General features: G+C 39.8%; 1 protein-coding gene across 1 annotated transcript; it reads left to right on the forward strand.

Moving 5' to 3' along the window:
• Positions 1-1,861: 1,861 nt before the first annotated feature.
• On the forward strand, positions 1,862-22,849 carry SELL (selectin L). The gene is made up of 9 exons (XM_025388364.1): positions 1,862-2,066; positions 3,027-3,108; positions 4,740-5,126; positions 6,094-6,201; positions 9,123-9,308; positions 10,444-10,629; positions 12,115-12,243; positions 17,757-17,775; positions 22,546-22,849. The coding sequence occupies exons 1-9, from the start codon at positions 2,025-2,027 to the stop codon at positions 22,562-22,564; spliced, it is 1,158 nt and encodes a 385-aa protein (XP_025244149.1). The 5' UTR covers positions 1,862-2,024; the 3' UTR covers positions 22,565-22,849.
• Positions 22,850-23,189: the final 340 nt, after the last annotated feature.

Genomic DNA, 23,189 nt, shown 5'->3' on the forward strand with positions numbered 1-23,189 from the left:
GTTTTCAAAGGGAATGCTTTCAATTTTTACCATGGGTTTGTCATAAATAGCTCTTATTATTTTGAGATACATCCCATCAATACTTATTTTATTGAGAGCTTTTAGCATGAATGGATGTTGAATTTTATCAAAGGCCTTTTCTGCATCTATTGAGATAATCATGTGGTTTTTGTCATTGGTTCTGTTTATGTGATGGATTCCGTTTATCGATTTGTGTATGTTGAACCAGTTTTGCATCCCAGGGTTGAAGCCAACTTGATTGTGGTCAATAAGCTTTTTGATGTGCTGCTGGATTTGGTTTGCCAGTATTTTATTGAGGATTTTCACGTTGATGTTCATCAAGGATACTGGCCTGAAATTTTCTTTTTCTGTTGTGTCTCTGCCAGGTTTTGGTATCAGGATGATGCTGGCCTCATAAAATGAGTTAGGGAGGAGTCCCTCTTTTTCTATTGATTGGAATAGTTTCAGAAGGAATGGTACCAGCTCCTCTTTGTACTTCTGGTAGAATTTGGCTGTGAACCCGTCTGGTCCTGGACTTTTTTAGTTGGTAGGCTATTAATTACTGCCTTAATTTCAGAACTTGTTATTGGTCTATTCAGGGATTTGACTTCTTCCTGGTTTAGCCTTAGGAGGGTGTATGTGTCCAGGAATTTATCCATTTCTTCTAGATTTTCTAGTTTATTTGCATAAAGGTGTTTATAGTAATCTCTGATGGTAATTTGTATTTCTGTGGGTTCAGTGGTGATATCCCCTTTATCATTTTTATTGTGTCTATTTGATTATTCTCTCTTTTCTTATTAGCCTAGCTAGTGGTCCACCTATTTTGTTGATTTTTTCAAAATCCAGCTCTTGGATTCATTGATTTTTTGAAGGGTTTTAAGTGTCTCTATCTCCTACAGTTCTGTTCTGATCTTAGTTATTTCTTATCTTCTGCTAGTTTTTGAATTTGTTTCTTAACCTCTTTGAGACTCTTTAGAATGGGCATAATAATCATATCTATAGCAGAGAGCTGTTATAAAGATTAAATAATATACATATGGGGTGCTGAACTTCAGAGCTTTTGTTGTTGCTGTAATTATTTTCCTAAAAATGCAAATCTGATTTGCATTTGACTCATTGACTCACATCAGTGGGTCTTCCTTTTTATTGTCCTTCATCACATGGGTCCTAATTTCACATGCAGTCTTATCACCGTCTCATTTTATAGTCCAAGAATATTAAAGGTACTTGTAGGCTCCTACACCTACAAGGTGAAAAGCTAGAGAGCATGGCTCTCTTCAAAGGTTAACTTCAGGAAGTGCCACTAACAAGGACCTCCACTAGGTGGTGAGCAAGGAAAGACGGAGGTGAGGGAACCAAAATGAGTCAAGTCCACCACTTAGCTCTACTGAAGATTCACAAACATCATAAATTTGTCTGAAATGCAGTTTTGATTTATAGTATTTGCAATTTCCAAGGGCCATTTACCGCAGGTAGCCAAGAGTTAGCTTAGTGTTTATAAAAAAGATAGAGGAGGGTGGTGGAAAAGAAGGAGGAGGAGGAGGAGAGAGAGAAGAAGAAGGAAGAGGAGAACAAGAACCAAACAAAAACAAGAACAAGTAGAAGAAGAGGAAGAGGAGGATAAAGAAGAGGAAAAAGAACAACAACAACGAGGGAAGGAGGAGGAGAAAGAGAAAAAGAAAGAAGAGGAGGAGGGGAAGGAAAGGTGCATAGGAGAATGGAAAGAAGGATAGAAAAACAGGAGGGAAGGAAGAGAGAATCTAGTGACATTACTTTTCTGATCAGCAGTTCATTTTTTTCTCAGTGGGAGGCAATAGAGGCCAGTCTAGGAAAGGGGTGGGGAAAGAGGAAAGAGAAGTAGAGGAGGAAGGGGAGGGAAAAGGGGAGGAGGAGGATGTGAGACTGGGTTAGAGAAATGAAAGAAAGCAAGGCTTTCTGTTGACATTCAGTGCAGTCTCCCTGCATCACAGCACACTCCCCTTGGGCAAGGACCTGAGACCCATTGTGCTAAGTCAAGAGGCTCAATGGGCTGCAGAAGAACTAGAGAAGGACCAAGCAAAGCCATGGTGAGCCTTTCAGCCTAAAAGACTTTTAGATGCTCAGATAGAAATTCCTGGGGTTGTAGAGGCAGGTGGCAAGGATAGGAAGCACCCCCATTTCAATTATGGTTTTAAAAAATATAGAAACTAAAAATTTTCTCAGATCCTCAAAAAAAGTGATCCTGAAATCTTTCTTCTCAGATATGCTGATTTCCTCTTCTTGACTTTGTCTCTGGGGAGACTCTTGAAGAAATCAGATCTTTTGCAATAAACACTGTTTATTGAGAAGTGATGTGCTTCAGAAGATAGAATTTTTTTAAAATTATACTTTAAGTTCTAGGGTACATGTGCGCAACGTGCAGGTTTGTTACGTATGTATACGTGTGCCATGCTGGCATGCTGCACCCATTAACTCATCATTTACATTAGGTATATTCTAAGGTATGCAGGAAATCTGTGACTTTGTCATTTCAGTTGCTCAAAAAGATATTTCTTTTTATTAAAAAAAGAAATATTTTTCTTTCCTGGTATCTAGCTATCTAAATTTTTTTTAGGTATTTGAGGCATTGACTCGTTAAGATCAAGAGTGAGGCTATAACATTAAATATAAGCATCAATAGTTAATTAAGCACCAACAATACTTTAAACAATATACATACTAAATATTAAATAGTTTTATCTAATAGCTCAGCAGAAAAGCAGGTACAAAAATTACTGAACCACAGAAAAATTTCAGGGCAGTACTGATTAGCAGCTTGAGACTAAAGCGTGAAAATAAAACAGAACAAAACAAAACTATGCATCAGTTCTGATGTAAATTTGAAGTACTTTTTCATCTATGTCTGAGAAACCTGTTACCTCAGACAGGGTTAGTAGACATGTGTGTTTTATTTTGAATATTAAGAAAGTTGTAAGCACCACCTCAAAGGCTGTAAATGTGTGGTTTAAGAGTATAAATCTAAATACAATTTTGTATTTCATTTGCAGATATTTCCATGGAAATGTCAGAGTACCCAGAGGGACTTATGGAACATCTTCAAGTTGTGGGGGTGGACAATGCTCTGTTGTGGTATGTTATGATATTTATATATCGCTAAGTCTATTTTACTTATATTCATTTTTCTTAAATATCCACTGGCTATACATAGTCTAAGGGGAAATTATTTCAGAGAGCTGTTAGTTCTATCCCTTCTATGAACATCTCTTTTCTTCTTACCTTTAGTTCTTCCCCAGAAACTCCTGAACACTATTTTTAACCTATAATAGCCCATGCTGTAGGGTTCAAATCCCAATAACCCCACAAATCCTTCAATTATAAAGGAATAATGTTAATTAAGAAATCTCTGTTAAGGCACTTTCAATCTGTACCAAATATTTAGCACCTCATTTTCTATTTTTTATTCATAGTTCAGTGTACATTAATGTCACTTCTACAGTTACAATATGAGCTCATTAAGGGATGGGGCCTTATCATTTTTTGGTCCTTCTCCCATTGTGGTGACAAATTTTATATCTGATTCTTGAAGACTCTCCAGCAATAGCTTTGAACTTGGTTTTTCATTTCCTAAGTAAACTAATGTCTTCTTACTGCCTAGCCTGGATTTTCAGCTGTAGCCAAGCAAACATGCTAACTCTCCCCTTCACACATTTCTTATACCATGTCCGCACTGTGTCACATGGAAACTTAATGCTCTTTTCATACAACAGGTATTATCTGAGTCCCTACAATGTGTGAAATTTATGCTAGGCACTAAGATTACAGCAGTGGACACGACTGTTTTTTCCCTCTTAGAACTTGCATTCTAGTGGAATGCTCATTCAAAACTCTGTTCAAAATGTTTATTTTATGGTGCTCTTTACCATCAATTATATCTGTTTCTTTACTGTATTAAATAGTGATGCACGTAGATCATACCATGCTTAGAATGCCATATATTATTATGAAGTCATTGTGTAATTATGTGTTTAATTAGATATCTTTAAAGCCCTCATATTTGATGGGTCCATATGTTTATTAAACATCATCAGTTCAGTCTGTGTATAGAACATGATCTAATCAATTTCATAATCCCTATATCATTTGGCTTTGTAAATTGTTCTTATTTAAAATTATACAGTTAGATATGTAAGAGGTGAGTGGTATATTGGGCTTTCCCAGAAGCAGTTCTTCCTATGGTAAAAATAAAATATTTTTTATATAAAAGAGATTACTTAAAAGAATGTCACTGTTTTTCCTGTCCTTATTATGCTTCTCCCATAGGTACACATGTGTTGGCCTTCAAGAAATTATTCCAGGATTTAAAAAGTATACTGTAAATTATATAGTTATATGATATTACACTGTAATTAGTTGTAAATCATTAACAGCTACAAAGAAAAAGGAATATGAATGTCTAAAATATGTTGGTTAAATTTCACCTGAAATAATTTTGAGAAAAAAATTAATAAGAAAATAAACCTAGAAAGCCACTAAATTTGTTTAAAATAGAACCTTAGGTGAAAGCATTTTATATTCAAGCCAGAAGGCCTAGGTTCTACTTCACATCTGCAAACAACTATTCTGTGATCCTGAGATGGTCACACACACTCTTAGGCTCTGTTTCCTCATCTCTAAGTGTCTGGTTCAGCCTGGAGTAGTGCTAGGTACTTTTTAGCTGTAACATTATGTAAGTCTGCATAGATCACACTGATGTCTTGCAGATTTCCTGGCACATCATGGAACCGACTGCTGGACTTACCATTATTCTGAAAATCCCATGAACTGGCAAAAGGCTAGAAGATTCTGCCGAGAGAATTACACAGATTTAGTTGCCATACAAAACAAGGCAGAAATTGAGTATCTGGAGAAGACTCTGCCTTTCAGTCCTTCTTACTACTGGATAGGAATCCGGAAGATAGGAGGCATATGGACGTGGGTGGGAACCAACAAATCTCTCACTCAAGAAGCAGAGAACTGGGGAGATGGGGAGCCCAACAACAAGAAAAACAAGGAGGACTGCGTGGAGATCTATATCAAGAGAAAGAAAGATGCGGGCAAATGGAATGATGACGCCTGCCACAAACCAAAGGCAGCCCTCTGTTACACAGGTAGGGAGTGACAAGACGGCTATCTACCTCAGACTCAGGAAGGACCACGGTGAAGAGAATAATCAGATTTACCCCATGGAAAGGTTGGAGGATGAGAACAGCTGCCAGTTCATTCTAAATTACATCTAGCCTTCTATATAATCTTGCATCATGTCACTTCTAAGAATTTTTGGTGTACAAGATGTGTCCCTGTGCACAAAAGCTATACCCCTAAATCAAGTGACATCAAAATGATAGGTGTACGTAGGAAGTACAGAGGAAGAATTAGACAGTCAGTGCCTTTGATAATAAGGCAGGGGAGGAGAAGCTGACAGCTGGGGCCAGTTGGAAACTCAGGCTCACACCACCTCGGTTTTCACATTGTGAAGTAGACAGTGTGCTGCTGCATGCTTCCTTCTTGGTCTAACCTTATATAATTTTATATAAAAATTGCACTATCTTTGGTGTATGAATATTTCTGTAAAATCTTTTACAATTCCAAAATAGCCAGGATTTTCCAAGTGATGTTTTAATAGTGAACCATAGTTAATTTGGTCTCTTGTAAATTGGACTCTACTGTTTTCGCAAATTTGGACTTTTTAATCTTTGTGATTTCTATAAAGAAAGGGATTGCCAAGAAATAATTGCATGCAGAAATGACTGAGGTCAGGTCATCATTTAACCTTCTCACTCATTAAAAACAAGTAATTTCAACAGTTTCAAGGTATGCCACTAAGTTTCTCATAAGTGTTAAAGAATATTAGTATTGGTAGTTTCATTCCAAAAGCAAATAAATGACTATGGCTATATGCTTAGTGTATTTTATAAGTAAAAATTTTAGCATATGATTTTTATGCTATGAATTTACAAATAAACCTTTCCTGATTATTTAAATCATCTCAGACAAAAGGTTATCTATGTCTAAAGAAATGACTTTGAGTACTAAAATGTAATCACATTAAAATATTTTTTTCTGACCTCCTTAAAGCTTCTTGCCAGCCCTGGTCATGCAGTGGCCATGGAGAATGTGTAGAAATCATCAATAATTACACCTGCAACTGTGATGTGGGGTACTATGGGCCCCAGTGTCAGTTTGGTAAGTCTCTTTCCTTTCTTTGCTTCTTCTTAGGTAAAGTCACAGGAATCATTATAGCTTATAATGGAAGCTGGTTGGAACAAAATGATACTAGCCATTCTGAGAAATGGGAAGTTTTGATCAGAAAGCTCTGCTTTCACAATATTGTTACCTTTCTGTAAATATTTCATAAGTCAGCATGACGTTTCAATTCACTTCTCAACAAGTCTTTTTGAGTGCCACAAGGAGCACAGTGTTGGAATAAAAGCTGTCAGGGTTATAATAAGGAATTAGCATGGTAGATTCCTGCTCTCAAGAAGCTCACAATCTAATGAGCTTGTTAGGTTAATTAGAACTCTAAGGTCTGGAAGAAACTATGCCATTTATCATTAGGAGGCTGAGTTACCCAGAAGTTAATCTTGCTTTTTCCTTCTAGTAGTTCCTTTCCTTCTTGCAGTTCTCCACACTTAACACATGTGCTCTGTAGCACACTGACTTTGTTCATGGCCTTCTCTCTCATTTTGCACATGGCCAACAAACATGTCATCTTTAAAACATAATTCAAAGACAATTTCTTCTAGGAAGCTTTCTTAGTTCTGATAGCTCCGCATATTTCTTCCTCATTTCTCCCACCTATGTTGAAGTCATCTGTTCACTTGTCCATCTCCTCTGGTGCCGAAAGCTTCTTGAGATCAGTAAGTGTCCTATTTATCATTGCATCTTTGGGATTCACAAAATGCCTGGTATATATCAGGCACTTGCTTGCAAGCCTGAATTGAAGTAGACAATTTAATTTTTTAAAAAAGCAATGTTTGTAAAGAATAAAGAATTAAAACCCAAATAAATTTTAATGTCAACCAACTGAAATAGATCTACAGATCTAACTCATTTCACTTGATCCCTGGTCTATGACTCCTTCCTAATACTTTACCCTCGCCCCACTTTTGAACTGTATTTTTTAACCCTTATGTTATTGGTATGCCCTTTTTTACTGGTTTTTGATTATTGGTATGTCTATTTCACCCATTTTTAACACTTTACTTTTTTTTGTCTTGGTTTCTGTCATATCAGTCTTTCCTCATTCTCTTTCTACCTGTGATTAATTCTCCTGGGATCCTTCATGAGCACTTATCCAGGACCATAAACTATTATAATTTCTCAGCTTTCATCTTTTGTATATTGCTCTTCTGACTCTAATCTACATGTGTCCTTTGGTCAAACTTACTGACTTTTGCGGACTCACAAATCTATGTGATCTTGGGACCGATAAGCCTGTCTTCAGCTCTGAACTCAAATATGCTTAAGGATGTCCTTTGGGATGTTTGAAAGACTATGAAACCGTTTGTTGGCCGGGCGCGGTGGCTCAAGCCTGTAATCCCAGCACTTTGGGAGGCCGAGACTGGCAGATCACGAGGTCAGGAGATCGAGACCATCCTGGCTAACCCGGTGAAACCCCGTCTCTACTAAAGAATACAAAAAAACTAGCCAGGCGAGGTGACAGGCGCCTGTAGTCCCAGCTACTCGGGAGGCTGAGGCGGGAGAATGGCGTAAACCCGGGAGGCGGAGCTTGCTGTGAGCTGAGATCCGGCCACTGCACTCCAGCCTGGACGACAGAGCGAGACTCCGTCTCAAAAAAAAAAAAAACCAAAAAAAAAAAAAAACCCCATTTGTTCCCAGTCAGCTTTCCTTTCTGTATTTCTTATCTCAGTATATGGAATCACCATGTACATGGGCACCCTGGTATGAGACTCTCTTTACTCCCCTAACATTTATGCAGGGTAACATTCTACCAGTTTTTACAACTTAGTGTTTTTCTAATTTGTCTTCCACTTGTCAACTCTACTACCATTGCCCTCATTATCTTTCTCCTAGATTCTTGCAATAGCTTATTAGATGAGTTCCACCATTTTAAATTAGCTCCCTTCAAATATATTATTCATACTACAGGCAGACTGATCAATTAAAAGCAATTAAAACACATCACACATACATGACAATCCACCATTAATTTCTACCTACCATTTTATTCTACAGGGTGAAATCTAAGCTCTTCAAGTCCCAGAGTAATGCTTGATGTACAATAGATAATCATTAAATCAATGAAAAAAGATAGTAACATTTTCTCTTAGTTCCCATCTTTCTCCCTAATCTCATCTCATATAGTTTCCAAATACAAAAATTCTTGATTGCTTGAGTCCATTCTTCATTGAAGTCTCTAGAGCAAGGTAACAATAATGGCTTAAATTTGACAGATGAGGAATAAGACATGAAAGTTGTACTGTTTACTAAAGGGCATGGCAGGGTCTAAAACGTGAAGACTTTAATTTCCAAGTCTTAAATTTACCTATCATACCACCAATCAGAACAGGGAAATAGATCGAGTTTCTGGAGAGGGTTGTCAAAATCAAAAGAGTTAAAATTCTGGAACTGAGCTAGAACAGATGAAGACAGAATTGAGGTCAAAATGCTTCCCAGACTTATATTCTCTCCTTGCAAAGAAGGCTTATTATGGAGACCCCCTCTTTCTCTGAACGTCTTGCTCCCAATACTCTAGTAGACTCAGGGGCTCTGATGCGATAGTTATTTCCCAACTAAGCTGGTCATTCCCAGTTACACTTATTTGGATTTAAGGATTCTTCCTCCAGATAATGCTGAAGATAATGATATGAAGACTGGCTAATGTTTAATTAGAATTTCTTATGAGTCAGGCTTTGTTCTAAGGTCCCTGACTTATGCCAATTGAATTACATTTAGTATCCATACCAATTTGATAAAGATAACACAATTTCATTATTCTTCTTATATAGATGAAGAAACTGAAGTTGGAGGGTTCAAGTAACCTTATTTAAAGGCTCATGGTTATCAAGTGGCAGAGCTAGGATTCAAATCCAGGCATCAGGTCCTCTTAACTCTTCCCCATACTGTTTCTTTCCCTGTTGAAGTGATTCAGTGTGAGCCTTTGGAGCCCCCGAAGCTGGGTACCATGGACTGTACTCACCCTTTGGGAGACTTCAGCTTCAGCTCACAGTGTGCCTTCAACTGCTCTGAGGGAACAAACTTAACTGGGATTGAAGAAACCACTTGTGGACCATTTGGAAACTGGTCATCTCCAGAACCAACCTGTCAAGGTGAGTAACTTCAGACTAGAGTCTGTGTCATGGTGATCCTGGGCTTACAGTCAGAATATTTAGTAGAAGTTTGCTGAGAAGTCAAACTTAGTAGTCTAATTTAACCTAACTTAGTTTAACCTACTGTGATGTTTTTCAAAGGACTTATTCTTACTAAATTTTTTTGAAAAACCTCCCAAACAAAAAGTAAAAACCAAATACCCCTGAAGCCACTGCCCAGTATGTAACGTGATTTATAGCAATACAGCATGGTTATTATTATGTTTTTTAGTTTTCTCATTGCCATTGCATAAATAACATCTTGCCGAATCTCAGTTAAATTTGGTTCTTCTCATCTCAATAATACCTGTTTTATGTGGTGTCCTACTTAACACCAACCAATTTCCTTCTCAGGGTAGTGGAGGTCTTTCTTGGTTTTTTAATTTGGCTTATTCTTAAAATCACCTTTTACTTTTCCTCGTGCATAAACTTTTAGGAGAATAACAACTGAAAAACAAAAACACAGTCTCTTGATCTTTTTAAGCTTGAAATATGGTAGGTAGGTTTTTTTTTCTTTGTTTTTAACTGCCAACCTTATCTGGATATGGGAGAAAACCAATGTCATCTGAACTTGTGAAGTTTTGGTTAAATTTTCTACAAGTATGTTCCTGATGCATTAGTTTAAGTAGTTTCATTCTTAGAAGTGCTATCAAAATCCCTTATTGAAATCATAAAACTATCAACCCACCTACTGGAATGTTACAGAACTTGGACTTGCTTCAGTGAATTGGGATGTTTTTCAAAACGCTTGGGTAGCTATCAGAACAGGTGAAAAGGCGGAGATTCTCTGAGAATACCCCGTAAGAGCCCTTGATGCACAGGCCATGTGGCATGGTACTTCCAGCAGAAGTGGAGGGTCACCTTAGCGAGGGCAGCAGCCTGGAGCAGCCACTCCTCTCCCCACGGGCTTTCAATGCTTCCTTGCCTTCATCTCTCATTTACCACCCTCCATCATTCTCAAGAAAATAAAGCCTGGAAGCAATATCACAAGTAATGTAGTCACACAGCTTTGGCTAAAAATCCTTTGCTCAAGGGAGGGTCTCTACTCAGAAACACTGTTTTTTCTTTTTTTTTTCTTTTTTTTTTTTCATTGAAGTGATTCAGTGTGAGCCTCTATCAGCACCAGATTTGGGGATCATGAACTGTAGTCACCCCCTGGCCAGCTTCAGCTTTTCCTCTGCGTGTACCTTCAGCTGCTCAGAAGGAACTGAGCTAATTGGGGAGAAGAAAACCATTTGTGAGTCATCTGGAATCTGGTCAAATCCTAATCCAATATGTCAAAGTGAGTAAGTTTGTCCTGGAAAACTGAAGACTTAAAGATGGAGCTGATGGATGAGCAGATATGAGGAAAGACATCCATAAACATTTACATTTTGTTTTGCAAAGTATATGTGACCTAGAAATAAATTTGTATACTTAAGTCACTGTAAAATCTTTGGTTGGTCTTGCCTCCTCCTTTAATGACAATCATTTCTTTTTTTCATTCTCACCTCTTGCCTTCTTAACTCTTAAAATCTGGACTCATTGATTTACTTTTTATCCATTCTTCTGTTCCACTACAATCTAACATCTCTGTTAGCCCATTGAAATGCCTCTAAAAGGTAACTAATGACCACCTACTTCCCCAAATAATGGATACTCCTGAATTATCACTAAGCTAATGCCCCCCAAATCTGTCTGTATATGTCATGTCTTCTTCATCTTTGTATACCCTCCACCTGACACAGTGTCTGGCAATAGGTGCTAAAGCAAATGCATGTTAAGTTAGCACATGAAAGAATAGCTACCCATGTCTGCTCCTGAGACTATCTACATAGATGACAAAAGTCTTTAAATGGTAGGATCTGCAGAAGCTGTCAGAAATGCTGATCTCCGTGAGCTGTGTGCCCAGGGCCAGGGAGTAGAGCGGATGAGCAGAGAGAGGCAAGGAAGGCTTTAGCAGAGGACTGTATATTAGGCCTATCAGAGACATTTCCCTTTAAGGCCTAGCTAGTGTTCATTTCCTCCTCATCTTCATCAAGCCAACAGGTACCCTCTGTCTGGAGCTCCTGGGAACTTGAGCCCTCTCTCCATCATATATTTGGGTGTGGAGATCAAAGCACCTTGAAAAGGTTCATCAGAGTAATGGGAAGAACTAAGGATAGAATCGGTATTTTTAAATAGAGGCTCCCAAATGAACTTAGTTTACACTTACAAGAGTATCTCTAAACATACCCTTTTACTTATTCGTGAAGGAAGTAGAGGGAAGTGGTAGCGCTACTGCATTGGAAAGAGATTAGTGCAGGTCCTTGGCATGTAAAAAACAAGTGCTGACTTTTGCACAACTGCTTTAAAGTAAAAGCATTCATGATTTCCTTTGACTGATGAATTATCCAGTTCAGATCACTGGCTTTTGTTTTTCCTGAAGTTGTATTAGGCTTTTAGCTCTTCTCTGTGTTTCAGAGTTCCAATCATTGAACAAGTCCATGGAGCTAAACACAATGATGACCATTCTTGCCAACATTTTTAGGTGCATTACCAGGAACTCTATGAACCACAAATCTGGGCATTGAGAGTCTGTAGGCATTAGACTAGCAAGGCTGGTCCAGTCTTTGCCTATGCTGTACTCATTATAGGCCTTCCCACGCCAGTTTCCTCATCTGTCAGATGGCATCAAATGGGCTACTACTAGGAGATGTAAGGAGGAAAAAAGTCAAATATCATGAGATGGACTAAGGAAATAATGCTGGTGGTCTCATGCTATGTGCCTTACTGATTTCTCTTTCAGAATTGGACAGAAGTTTCTCAATGATTAAGGAGGGTGATTATAACCCCCTCTTCATTCCAGTGGCAGTCATGGTTACTGCATTCTCTGGGTTGGCATTTATCATTTGGCTGGCAAGGAGATTAAAAAAAGGTATGTGAGTTTAACTTCATATGAAAAGAATACAACTTTAAAGTGAAAAATAAAAAAAAAGAAACCCACAGGAAATTAAGTGTGATAGATTCAACAGAAGCAGGATGCCAAGCTTTACATTCTAGAGCCATCAGTCCCTGGAGGCATGTAAATCAGCCCAGGACACACCTTCATTAAAACAGGTTGGCTGATTTTTGCTTTTCATCTGATAAACTTTAAAAAATGTCTATTATCTTCAAGGCAGCTTGCTAGGCTGATAACAAGTAAGTGAAATATTCTTTTTTTTTTTTTTTTGAGACGGAGTCTCGCTCTGTCACCCAGGCTGGAGTGCAGTGGCTGGATTTCAACTCACTGCAAGCTCCGCCTCCCGGGTTCACGGCATTCTCCTGTCTCAGCCTCCTGAGTAGCTGGGACTACAGGCGCCCGCCACCATGCCTGGCTAATTTTTTGCATTTTTAGTAGAGACGGGGTTTCACCGTGTTAGCCAGGATGGTCTCGATCTCCTGACCTCGTGATCCACCCACCTTGGCCTCCCAAAGTGCTGGGATTACAGGCATGAGCCACCGTGCCCAGCCGTAAGTGAAATATTCTAATGGCTCTTTGCTATTTGCTCTTATTTGATTCTTTGATACCTTTTTTTTTTTTTTTTATTTTTTTTTGAGATGGAGCCTCACTCTGTCACCAGGCTGGAGTGCAGTGGCGCAATCTCAGCTCACTGCAACCTCCGCCTTCTGGGTTCAATCTATTCTCCTACCCTCCCAAGTAGCTGGGACTACAGGAGCCTGCCACCATGCCCGGCTAATTTTTTGTATGTTTAGTAGAGACGGGGTTTCACTGTGTTAACCAGAGTGGTCTCAATCTCCTGACCTTGTGATCTTCCTGCCTTGGTCTCCCAAAGGGCTGGGATTACAGGTGTGAGCCACCACACCTGGCCTGCTCTTCATTAATTCTGAAAAGATAACACACAATCTCTGTCCTCTAAGAGCCTACATGCCTTGGATTTCAATGGTACAATTCCACTAGGAAGTGGGTCTAATGTCCACTAAGGTTTCAAGGCACTGCTTCCAAATACCTGACCTCTTCAAGAGTCACATGGGCATTGCATTAACCCTGGGAGAAATTCCCATGTGTTCTCCTGAGTACGTATTTACCAAGGCCACAGCTCTAACCAAATGCACCATATATGCTTTCCCTCCATCCGTCACTGGACAGGAAAACAGAAGGAGGACTGCCTTGAGAAGTTACCATCTGCTGCCCAGATTATCACTCCCTTTACCCTAAGGCATGAGTGTGTCTCAGCCTTAAAGTGTGAGCAACCCACCAGCCTGCAGCAGGCCTTGGGTGCATGGTGCCACATTTGGCCAAACTCACCTGGAAGAACCATTCAAGGCTGTAACATTCATGGACATCAGGCAGCTTTTAAGATATACCTGTTTTGGCCAGATGAGGTGACTCACGCCTGTAATCCCAGCACTTTGGGAGGCCAAGGTGGGTGGATCACGAGGTCAGCAGTTCAAGACCAGCCTGGCCAACATGGTGAAATCCCGTCTCTACTAAAAATACAAAAGTTAGCCAGGCATGGTGGTGGGCACCTGTAATCCCAGCTACTCAGGAGGCTGAGACAGAAGAATCGCTTGAACCCAGGAGGCGGAGGTTGCAGTGAGCAGAGACTGTGCCATTGCACTCCAGCCTGGGCAACAGAGTGAGACTTCATCTCAAAAAAACAACAACAACAAAAAAGATATACCTGTTTCAAGTTCAGGGATGATCTCAAAACAATTGCTAACCAACTGTTCTGTGTTGCCTTTCTATGGGATCAGTTGTCATTTTAATTTTCCTTCCATCAAATTAGTTAGTATGTATTCTGTTCGCTGAATATGGTATGTAAAGGTTGCCCCCTGTCCATTTACACTGGCAATTACAAAAATATTATTTATCAGTCCCTAATTGCGTGCCACTCTGATCTTATCTTTCATTTAAATTTGAGAATGGTGGGTGTGAGGTAAGTTTTCTAACCAATCCAGAAAGACAAAGTGGGGGGGGGAGGATTGTTGATATGCAAGAACTTCATTAGCTATGTATAATTTGAGAGCACTGAGCAGTTAAAGTGTCTCTGCCCTTGCTATTAGAAATTCTGTGCTCATTGAATCTCACTATCTTATAGTATTATACAGTACTAAGTACTATACAGTACTAAGTATAAGTACCAAGTACTGCATTAAGGCAAAAGAAGAATGACAGTTTTCTCCAACCACTGATTATTCTTTCCACTAAGACTTCAAAACCTGACCCTAATCATCCTGTCTTTCTTCCTACCTTGGGTGATGATGGCAGAACTGACGGGTAGAGAACAGGGTAGGTTATTACACACTGCCCCCTGGGATAAGGTGGCTATTATCTAAATAATTTTAAGGACTTTGGGGCTATAAGTCGCCTTAATAAGGAAGCTATTTATTTCAGGATTCTAAAATCTTTTAATAAGTGTTTGTAGAATCAAAAGAATAGAATCAAAGTCACTTGTATGTAGTGAGGGGTTAGCTGGCTAACGCTGTTTTATAAACAAGGGTACAAAACTCAGTGGGGTTGTTTTTAAATGTTTTACCTTGGTGTCATTTCTGTACAAGATCTCAAACCGATAACTTGAAAACTGCTGTGGGAATCAGTGTGGGGCAAACAGGAAACAGATAACGGGCAGTTAGGGTAGTTGCAGTTATGCCAACAAAGAAAACAGAAGCCCCAAAAGATTGCTGGCTTGGTAGGAAGTTCAGGGTATCTTTAAGGTAACATTAAATAGTCTTTATCTGTGGGCCAGACACCGTGGCTCTCACCTGTAATCCCAGCACTTTTGGAGACTGAGGCAGAAGGATTACCTGAGCCCACGAGTTCAAGACCAGCCCGGGCAACATGGCAAAACCACATCTCTACAAAAATATAAAAAATTAGTCAGGCATGGTAGCATACACACGTAGTCCCAGCTACCCAGGAGACTGAGGTGGGAGGATCACTTGAACCCAGGAGGTCAAGGCTACAATAAGCCATGATAGCACCACTGCAATCCAGCCTGGGCAACAGAGTGAGGCCCTGTCTCAAAAAAAAAAAAAAAAGTCTTCATTTGTAAAACATCTTCCATTATCACCAACTTACAAATGATTCTGCTTTCCAATGATTTTGGTTGTAGGTTGGTCCTTTAAGACATGAAGAGGCCGGGCGCGGTGGCTCAAGCCTGTAATCCCAGCACTTTGGGAGGCCGAGGCGGGTGGATCACGAGGTCAGGAGATCGAGACCATCCTGGCTAACATGGTGAAACCCCGTCTCTACTAAAAATACAAAAAACTAGCCGGGCGTGGTGGCGGGCGCCTGTAGTCCCAGCTACTCGGAGGCTGAGGCAGGAGAATGGCGTGAACCTGGGAGGCGGAGCTTGCAGTGAGCCGAGATCGCGCCACTGCACTCCAGCCTGGGCGACAGAGCAAGACTCCGTCTCAAAAAAAAAAAAAAAAAAAAAAAAAAAAAAAAAAAAGACATGAAGAATATTTTTCCTACAGAGACAAAGGTAGAACTAGTGGCTATATTCCCAGGCTAAATCTAAGACAAAATATAGTTCATGGCATTTACAAGGATAAAAGTAAAAAGTCATAAATCTGTATGTGTGTGTTCAGGGGTGTATGTGTGTCTATGTGTGTGTGTATGTATATATACACAGAGAGAGAGAGAGAGAGAGAGAATTTATAGGCTTTTTGGGTTCTAATAACTAGAAAAAGGGCACAGGTAACTATTTAGAGTATGGAAGCCAGTGAAGTGACTAGAGACTTCACCCCTATTCTTCTGTCCTCAAATGAATCTTCTGACTCTAGCACTTTGTCCCCTGCCCTAGTAGTCTTAGTATCGAGACTTTCGCTCCTTTCTTTTAGGAAAGGAATAAGGAAGGGCTCCGGAAGCATGTGTCCTTGTGCATGAGCTCATCTAGACACATTTTTTGCTCCTGGCATTATCATTCTCTGATTACTCACTACCATTGGTCCTGTTTGGTAAATGAGGAAACCAAGGCAATGATGTTTTAGGCCAAATCTCGAAAATCCTGTATCAGCAGGACCCAGAGTTAGAGATTAGACTCTACCCCAGATACATCTTCTAAAATCACTGGTCTTCAGATTCGTGAACTGTTTTTTTCCTCGGTTGGAAGAATTTCCCACCAGAACCAACACACAGGGTTAGACCTGGGCATGAAACTGAACACATGCCCTCTTAGTTCCCTTTTCTTCAAAATGAAACTCTCTCAGTAGGAACAGATTCTTACTCGTCTATTGTTGTTAGGTGCATTGTCCCTAAAAAAAATTTATGTGAAGTTAAACAGAATCTGAAATTAATTCAGATTTGATTCTCCCTGCTCAAGTGCATTTGGTCATCAGCAGGCTGAATTTTAGAAGAAAATTTCAAATAGTAGTCTTTAATACTTTAAAGGATTAAAACAGTAATGGAACACTGTCTAAGTGCTAGCACCTGAACTAAATACTTGGAATATATTTTATTTTATCAATCCAATGAGGATGATACAATTATTACGCCTCTTTAACAGATGAAGAAATTGTAGTTTAGAGAAGAAACTAGCTGTTCAAAGACACACTGTACTACAGGTGGCAAAATAGGGCTTGCACCTGGGTGAGACGATTCTAGAATGCCAGTTTATAGCCACTGAAATATATTGCCTCCCAAATGATTGTTTCTGCTCAAAGAGATTTTTTTAAGTTATCTACTTAATTATATTCTTCCTTTTTCAAAAAGAATGTGAGTGCAAAATGTGTTCAGTATAGCAAATTAAAATTAATTAAAAAGTAAAAGAAAACCAAATTTAAACTTAGGGTAAAAAAATCATTTGGAACCAAGGGTGAAGTTATGGCACGAAAATGTATGTCACAAAGTTCTATATACTTGGTAGGAGAGGGTCTCAGATCTAGCTCTGAGTTTCCTTGCAGCCAGTCAAAGGAAAGGCATGTGATACTCTTTGTGTTTGTAAGATAAAAACACATTAGTTACTCAGATGAGGCTGTGCAATTCCTATCAACAAGGCCAAAGTGAAATTCTCTTGTGGATTCCCATAGAGATGATGCTGTGAGCTGTAATGGCACATAGTCTTACAGTATTAGCAGCTGTCCCTCAAGGGAAGAATCTGCAGGTAGGACGAGATGGCAGATTGGGAAGGGATAAACACTTGAATGGGCATATTGGGTCTCACCACCAGGCAATTTAGCCCACACTTCTGTCTTCTTGAGTACACGGAGAATGGAATGGAACCTCAAGAGGCATCCGCATCAACCTGTCTGTTCTGTATGAGTGTCTACCACTGTTTATTAAGCCAGTTCCTCAAATCCCCTTTGACACAGATAGGGTCCACCTAACAAATACCTAATATACTTCAAAAGACAGTTTTGAGAGTGGGAGTCTTCCTTCTCCCTTATTTGAAAAACTTTAAAGTGTCTAATTTTTGCTAATGCCATTTCTCTATTTTCTATTTGCAGGCAAGAAATCCAAGAAAAGGTAAGTTTTATTAGTGGGGGGGAGTTTCCACATCTGCTGATTCCTTCTCTACTTGCTTAAGTTGATTCCTGCTCTAGCTAGACACATTAACGCCATAGTAGTTTATTTACCTGGAGTCCTCATCCAAATGACCAGATAAAGTAATAAATCTACTAGCTTCCTTTCAGACCTGTGCTTTTTGGTGCTAGTGGAGCTGCATGGATGAATGAATGAGTGAACAAGTAATCCCTATTAGAAAAGGGCAGTTTATGTAAAGGGAGATTTTTCTGATGACCTCAGAATTTTTTCTGAAGGTTAAAAACATTGTGGTATGTTCTTCTTGTTCTGGCTGAACGTGAGGCCCTAAATATATTATTTAATAAATATTCAATTGAACAAGCATTTATTGAGAAATGAATAAATGCTTGTTCAATTGAATATTTGCTTTCAATTGCTCTAATAGGCATTGCCCTTTGGAAATGTGGGAAAGATAGGGAGCATGAAGTCTACCTATAGCTTCCCCAAGGAGGCAAGTATTTTTCAGTTTGGTCTTGAAGCTCAAATTTCTTGTACTGGAGAAACAGCACAGTGGGAGGAGATGCAGACTGTGAAAGTGGATGGCCCACCTGGCAGAAATGAAGATGGCAAAATGTTTCTCAGTGTCTAGGGTTTAGTGACTTGCTCTGGAATCTTAGGAAGGAGAGTGTAAGTAAAATAAATCTATGAAAGGAAGACTTTGGTGACATATTCAGTACCCAGTTGGACAACTGAGCTCCCTTTAAAATGCTAGAAATGAAGTGAGATGATTTCTGAAGGGATTGGGTGCTGGTTTGGGCAACCATCCTACCAACCACAAACTTAGTATGGGCCATTGTTTAGCATGCAAAGGAAAAAGTGGGGAAAGATGAGGCACCAGAAACCAGATCATAAAGTAATTTATAAGCCATGTGATATGGGTTTTATCTTGAGGTCTTTTGGGATATCACTAAAGGGGTTTAAACAGTGAGTAGCCTTGCCTCCAGCATCTTATAAGGTCACCCTGCAGAGCAGTATGGCAAGTGTGGGAGACAGGTGAGCCTGGAGGCAAAGAGACTTGTTTTGGAGGCATTTGAAGTTATTAGGTTAAAACTGATGGCAACTGTCTAGGGAACTAGTAGTAAGAATGGGTTCATGAAATAGGAAGAGGTGATATTAACTGAATGTGTCTGTTAATTGGCTAAAAGGGAGAGAGAAGAATCAAATTATCATCTTTCTCACCTGGAAACTGGCGGATAGTAGTACCGTTTACTTCTGAGAAGGGAACATAAAAGAATGAGAGGTTTTGGAGGTAAAGATCATGGGTTTGGTTTTGTACTGAGCTTTGGGTGTCTGCTCTTCATTCACTGTGGTTCACTGGACCTATCCACAGCACAGAGGCTATGTTGGGGCAGAGGATTTGGGGCCCTCACATTTCAGGAGGTAACTGCCATCTCAGGAGTGGGTACAATCATCCAGGGAGGGTATGAGTGCTCTGAGAATGGAAGAGGATCTGTGATAGAGGATGGGAGCCAGAGGAACATCATTGTCTAATAAGTCAGCTAAGGGAAAGAGAAATGAGAAGAGGTTGCCAGGCAGGGAGAAGGAAGAGGAGGAAGAGTGTGTGGTAATGAATGCCAAGGAAAGAAAGAAAGGGGAACAGCTTCAAACATTGCCAGGAGAACCAGTAAGTACTCCCTGGATGCAACAAGGGTGTCAATGGGGAGACTATTTGCAGTGCAGACATCAAGACAGAGGTCAGATGACCAAGCATTGAGCATCACTGAGGATGAGAAAGTAGAGACAGAACAAGCAGTCATCTCTTTTAAAATGTTTGGCTGTGATGGCGAAGTGGGGCAGGGGTAACTGGATGAGGACGTGCGATCAGTGGAGGTTCTTTTTATCCTTTTTAATTACTCTGTCTTCTCTTTACTAGTGTAAATGGAGTCTAATGAGGAAAGGCTTCTTTCTCTGAGCTGGTGTCCCTGTCTGTGGCAGGAAACCCACAAGATGTGAAGATGTCTTTCAAACTCACAGCTACTGAGTGAAAGTATTTTCTGGCACAATCTACCCAGAGCTGTTTTCTGGCTACCGGAACCACCTGTTTTAATTGCCACTAGATGGAAGCAGATCAACTAGATTTTTTTTTTTTTTAAGATGTCCTCGAGGCACAGGAAGAGATACTGGCTGGAAGAATATTAGCAATAAGCTCATTACCATGCTAATTGCTATATTAAGTTTAATGGTTCACTGATTTTTTTTATAACCAGTCAATTAATAGTTGTTTATTGAACATTCTTGTGTCGGAAACTGCTAAGCTTGCTTGAGACGCCAAGAGGAGTAAGCCTGGCCCCTGATTTCAGGAAAGTTATTACCTAGCTGGGGGGTTAAGATAGGAATATAGAAAGAAAAAAATCAGAAAAATACAAGGCAGAGCATGGTAATGGCCAATGGGTGCTATATTTAAGAAGGAAAAAGCCATTTGGCTTGGTGTTTATAGAAAATCTTATGAAGAAGGTTGCTTTTGAAGAATAGATAGGATTTAGGTGTCTGGAGAAACGCAGGAAAAGAAGGCAGTCTGTAGGAAGGAAAAGATGTAAGCAGCGCTATGGTAGTGAGACTATGAGAGCATGTTCAGGAGCCAGTGAGCAGAACTTTCTGGAACCCATGGCTGATTGAGGAGTTGTGGAGTGGAAGTTGGAAAGGAAGGCTGGCCCCACCAACATAAGTCTTGAATGCTTCACCAGATGGTCTAGAAAGGCCTAGCAAAGAAGAATTATTTGCCCAGCTCTCATTTATTGACCAAGGCTGTATTAATTCATAAGAATCACAGAATTTTAAGTCTGGATAAGATCTTGGTGGATATCACATTCAAACTCTTTTTGTAGTTGAACTAATTAAGTAACTTTTCTATAGGGCTTGAGCAAGTGACAGAGTTACAATAATCATAAGCCTTTATCAAATATTAATTCCATGTTGTACACTATTATGAATGGTTTGCATGTCTGAAATCATGAAATATGCCTTTAAGTCTGCGGGAGAAGGGTCTATGAACATCTTCATTACTGATAAAGGAACAGGCACAGAGAAATAAAATAGCCTGAAGTCACAACAAATGGCAAGGCTGAGATCCATACTCATCTGGATCCAGGGATCATGCTCTTAACACATATGCTTTTAGAACTCAAGACCCTTGATTACCAGCTTAGACTGGTAAGTCCCAGACACCCTCCTTTTCCAGTAATGTGATTTTTTTTTCACACTGAAACCATTGTGTGATTGCACTGAGGAAGGGTGGGGTAGAAGAAGTTCGGTATGTTTTTAGAACAAGTCAAAGGTAAGATGAATACTATCACACTAAACACTGTGAGCCTTTTTTTTTTTAAGTTCTTGGGCTAATTTTCATAGTAGTTTGTGTTCATTTCTATTAGCTTTTGAGTGGTGAATGAATGATTCCTTGGGCATTTGTGGTTTCATTTCTTGCTGGGTTATTTTGACTCTTCTGCAAACTGACTCTGTTTATCACCTCATTTGGTTTCTGCTGTCTAAATTCTGGCAGGGTAGAAGCTACACCCAAGATACACAGGAAGATATGATGCCAACCTCAGAGGAGGGCATATGTGAAATTTTGTTTTCAGAAACACTTTTTTGTCTCTATTTTTGCAAGCACATTTGCAGCTGCTGAACTGTGGTTTACCCTGACAGTTCATCATGAGACCAGCACCTCAGAATCTGGTTCTCCCTTTGAAAGGTGCCATGAAGACATACCACATTTCATTCTCTCCTTGTCCTTTCCAAGAAGAAGACAGTTGTGTCACACAAAAAAAGTGTCACTTATTTCTTTAAATGTGTTACCATCTCATTAAATTATATCCCAGGATATAATTTATCAGGAGTTTATAACTGCCACTACTTCATGAGTTTAAATTTTCTCCAATTTCACTTTCCATTTAAGCATGCCTTCTAATTTCTTGACTTTCCACTGCTCAAAATCAATCTACGGCCGGGCGCGGTGGCTCACGCCTGTATTCCCAGCACTTTGGGAGGCCAAGGCGGGCGGATCATGAGGTCAGGAGCTTGAGATTAGCCTGGCCAATGCGGGCGGATCATGATGTCAGGAGCTTGAAATTAGCCTGGCCAATATGGTGAAACCCTATCTCTACTAAAAATACAAAAATTAGCTGGGTGTGGTGGCACGTGCCTGTCGTCCCAGCTACTCAGGAAGTTGAGGCGGAAGAATCACTTGAACCCAGGAGGCCATGGCTGCAGTGAGCTGAAACCATGCCACTGCACTCCAGACTGGGCAACAGAGTGAGACTCCGTTTCAAAAAAATAAAATAAAATAAAATAAAAATAAATTTAAAAAATCAATCTACACTGTCCTCCAAACTCATTAGATCTGGAGACAAAGACCATATGCACCACAAAAGTTTCTCCAAGTGTGGTCTGTGGGCCAGTGGCATAAGCATCACTAAAGAGCTTGTTAGGGGTGCAGAATCTCAGGCTCCACTCAGACCTACTGAATCAGAGTCTGCATTTTAACACCATCTCTGAATGGTAAGCACATGAAAGTCTGACAAGTGCTGCCTCTAGGGTTTCCTTACATTCATTCATCTTCAAAAGTTCCTAAAGGCCGGCCTCTTGTCTGAGATTTCCAGCTGAAAGCATTTCCCTGCTCCTCTTCTCATCTCTAATGAATATTTACCTTTTCTACTAACACTCCAAGTTTTGCAATTTTTAAACTCTTAAGTTTATTATCTTTTGTTTTTCTTTCAGTATGGATGACCCATATTAAATCGCCGTCGGTGAAAGAAAATTCTTGGAATACTGAAAATCATGGGATCCTTTAAATCCTTCCATGAAACGTTTTGCATGGTGGCACCTCCTACATCAAACATGAAGTGTGTTTCCTTCAGCACATCTGGAAAGATTTCTACCTGACCAACAGCTCCTTCTGCTTCCATTCTGCCCCTCATTTATCCCTCAACCCCCAGCCCACAGGTGTTTATATGGCTCAGCTTTTTGTCTTTTCTGAGGAGAAACAAATAAGACCATAAAGGGAAAGGATTAATGTGGAATACAAAGATGGCTGACTTTGCTCTTTCTTGACTCTTGTTTTCAGTTTCAATTCAGTGCTGTACTTGATGACAGACACTTCTAAATGCGGTGAAAATTTGACACATATGTGAATATGGACTCAGTTTTCTTGCAGATCAAATTTCTCATCATCTTCTGTATCCTGTGGAGGTAGAACAGTCTTACAGAAAGTTCATAAAGTCTACGCTCTTCTTGCTTTCTAACTCCAGTGAAGTAACGGGGTCCTGCTCAAGTTGAAAGAGTCCTGTTTGCACTGTAGCCTCACCGTCTGTGAATGGACCATCCTATTTAACTGGCTTCAGCCTCCCCACCTTCTTCAGCCG

Source organism: Theropithecus gelada, chromosome 1 (genome assembly GCF_003255815.1).
Source record: "Theropithecus gelada isolate Dixy chromosome 1, Tgel_1.0, whole genome shotgun sequence".
NCBI classification, from domain to species: domain Eukaryota; kingdom Metazoa; phylum Chordata; class Mammalia; order Primates; family Cercopithecidae; genus Theropithecus; species Theropithecus gelada.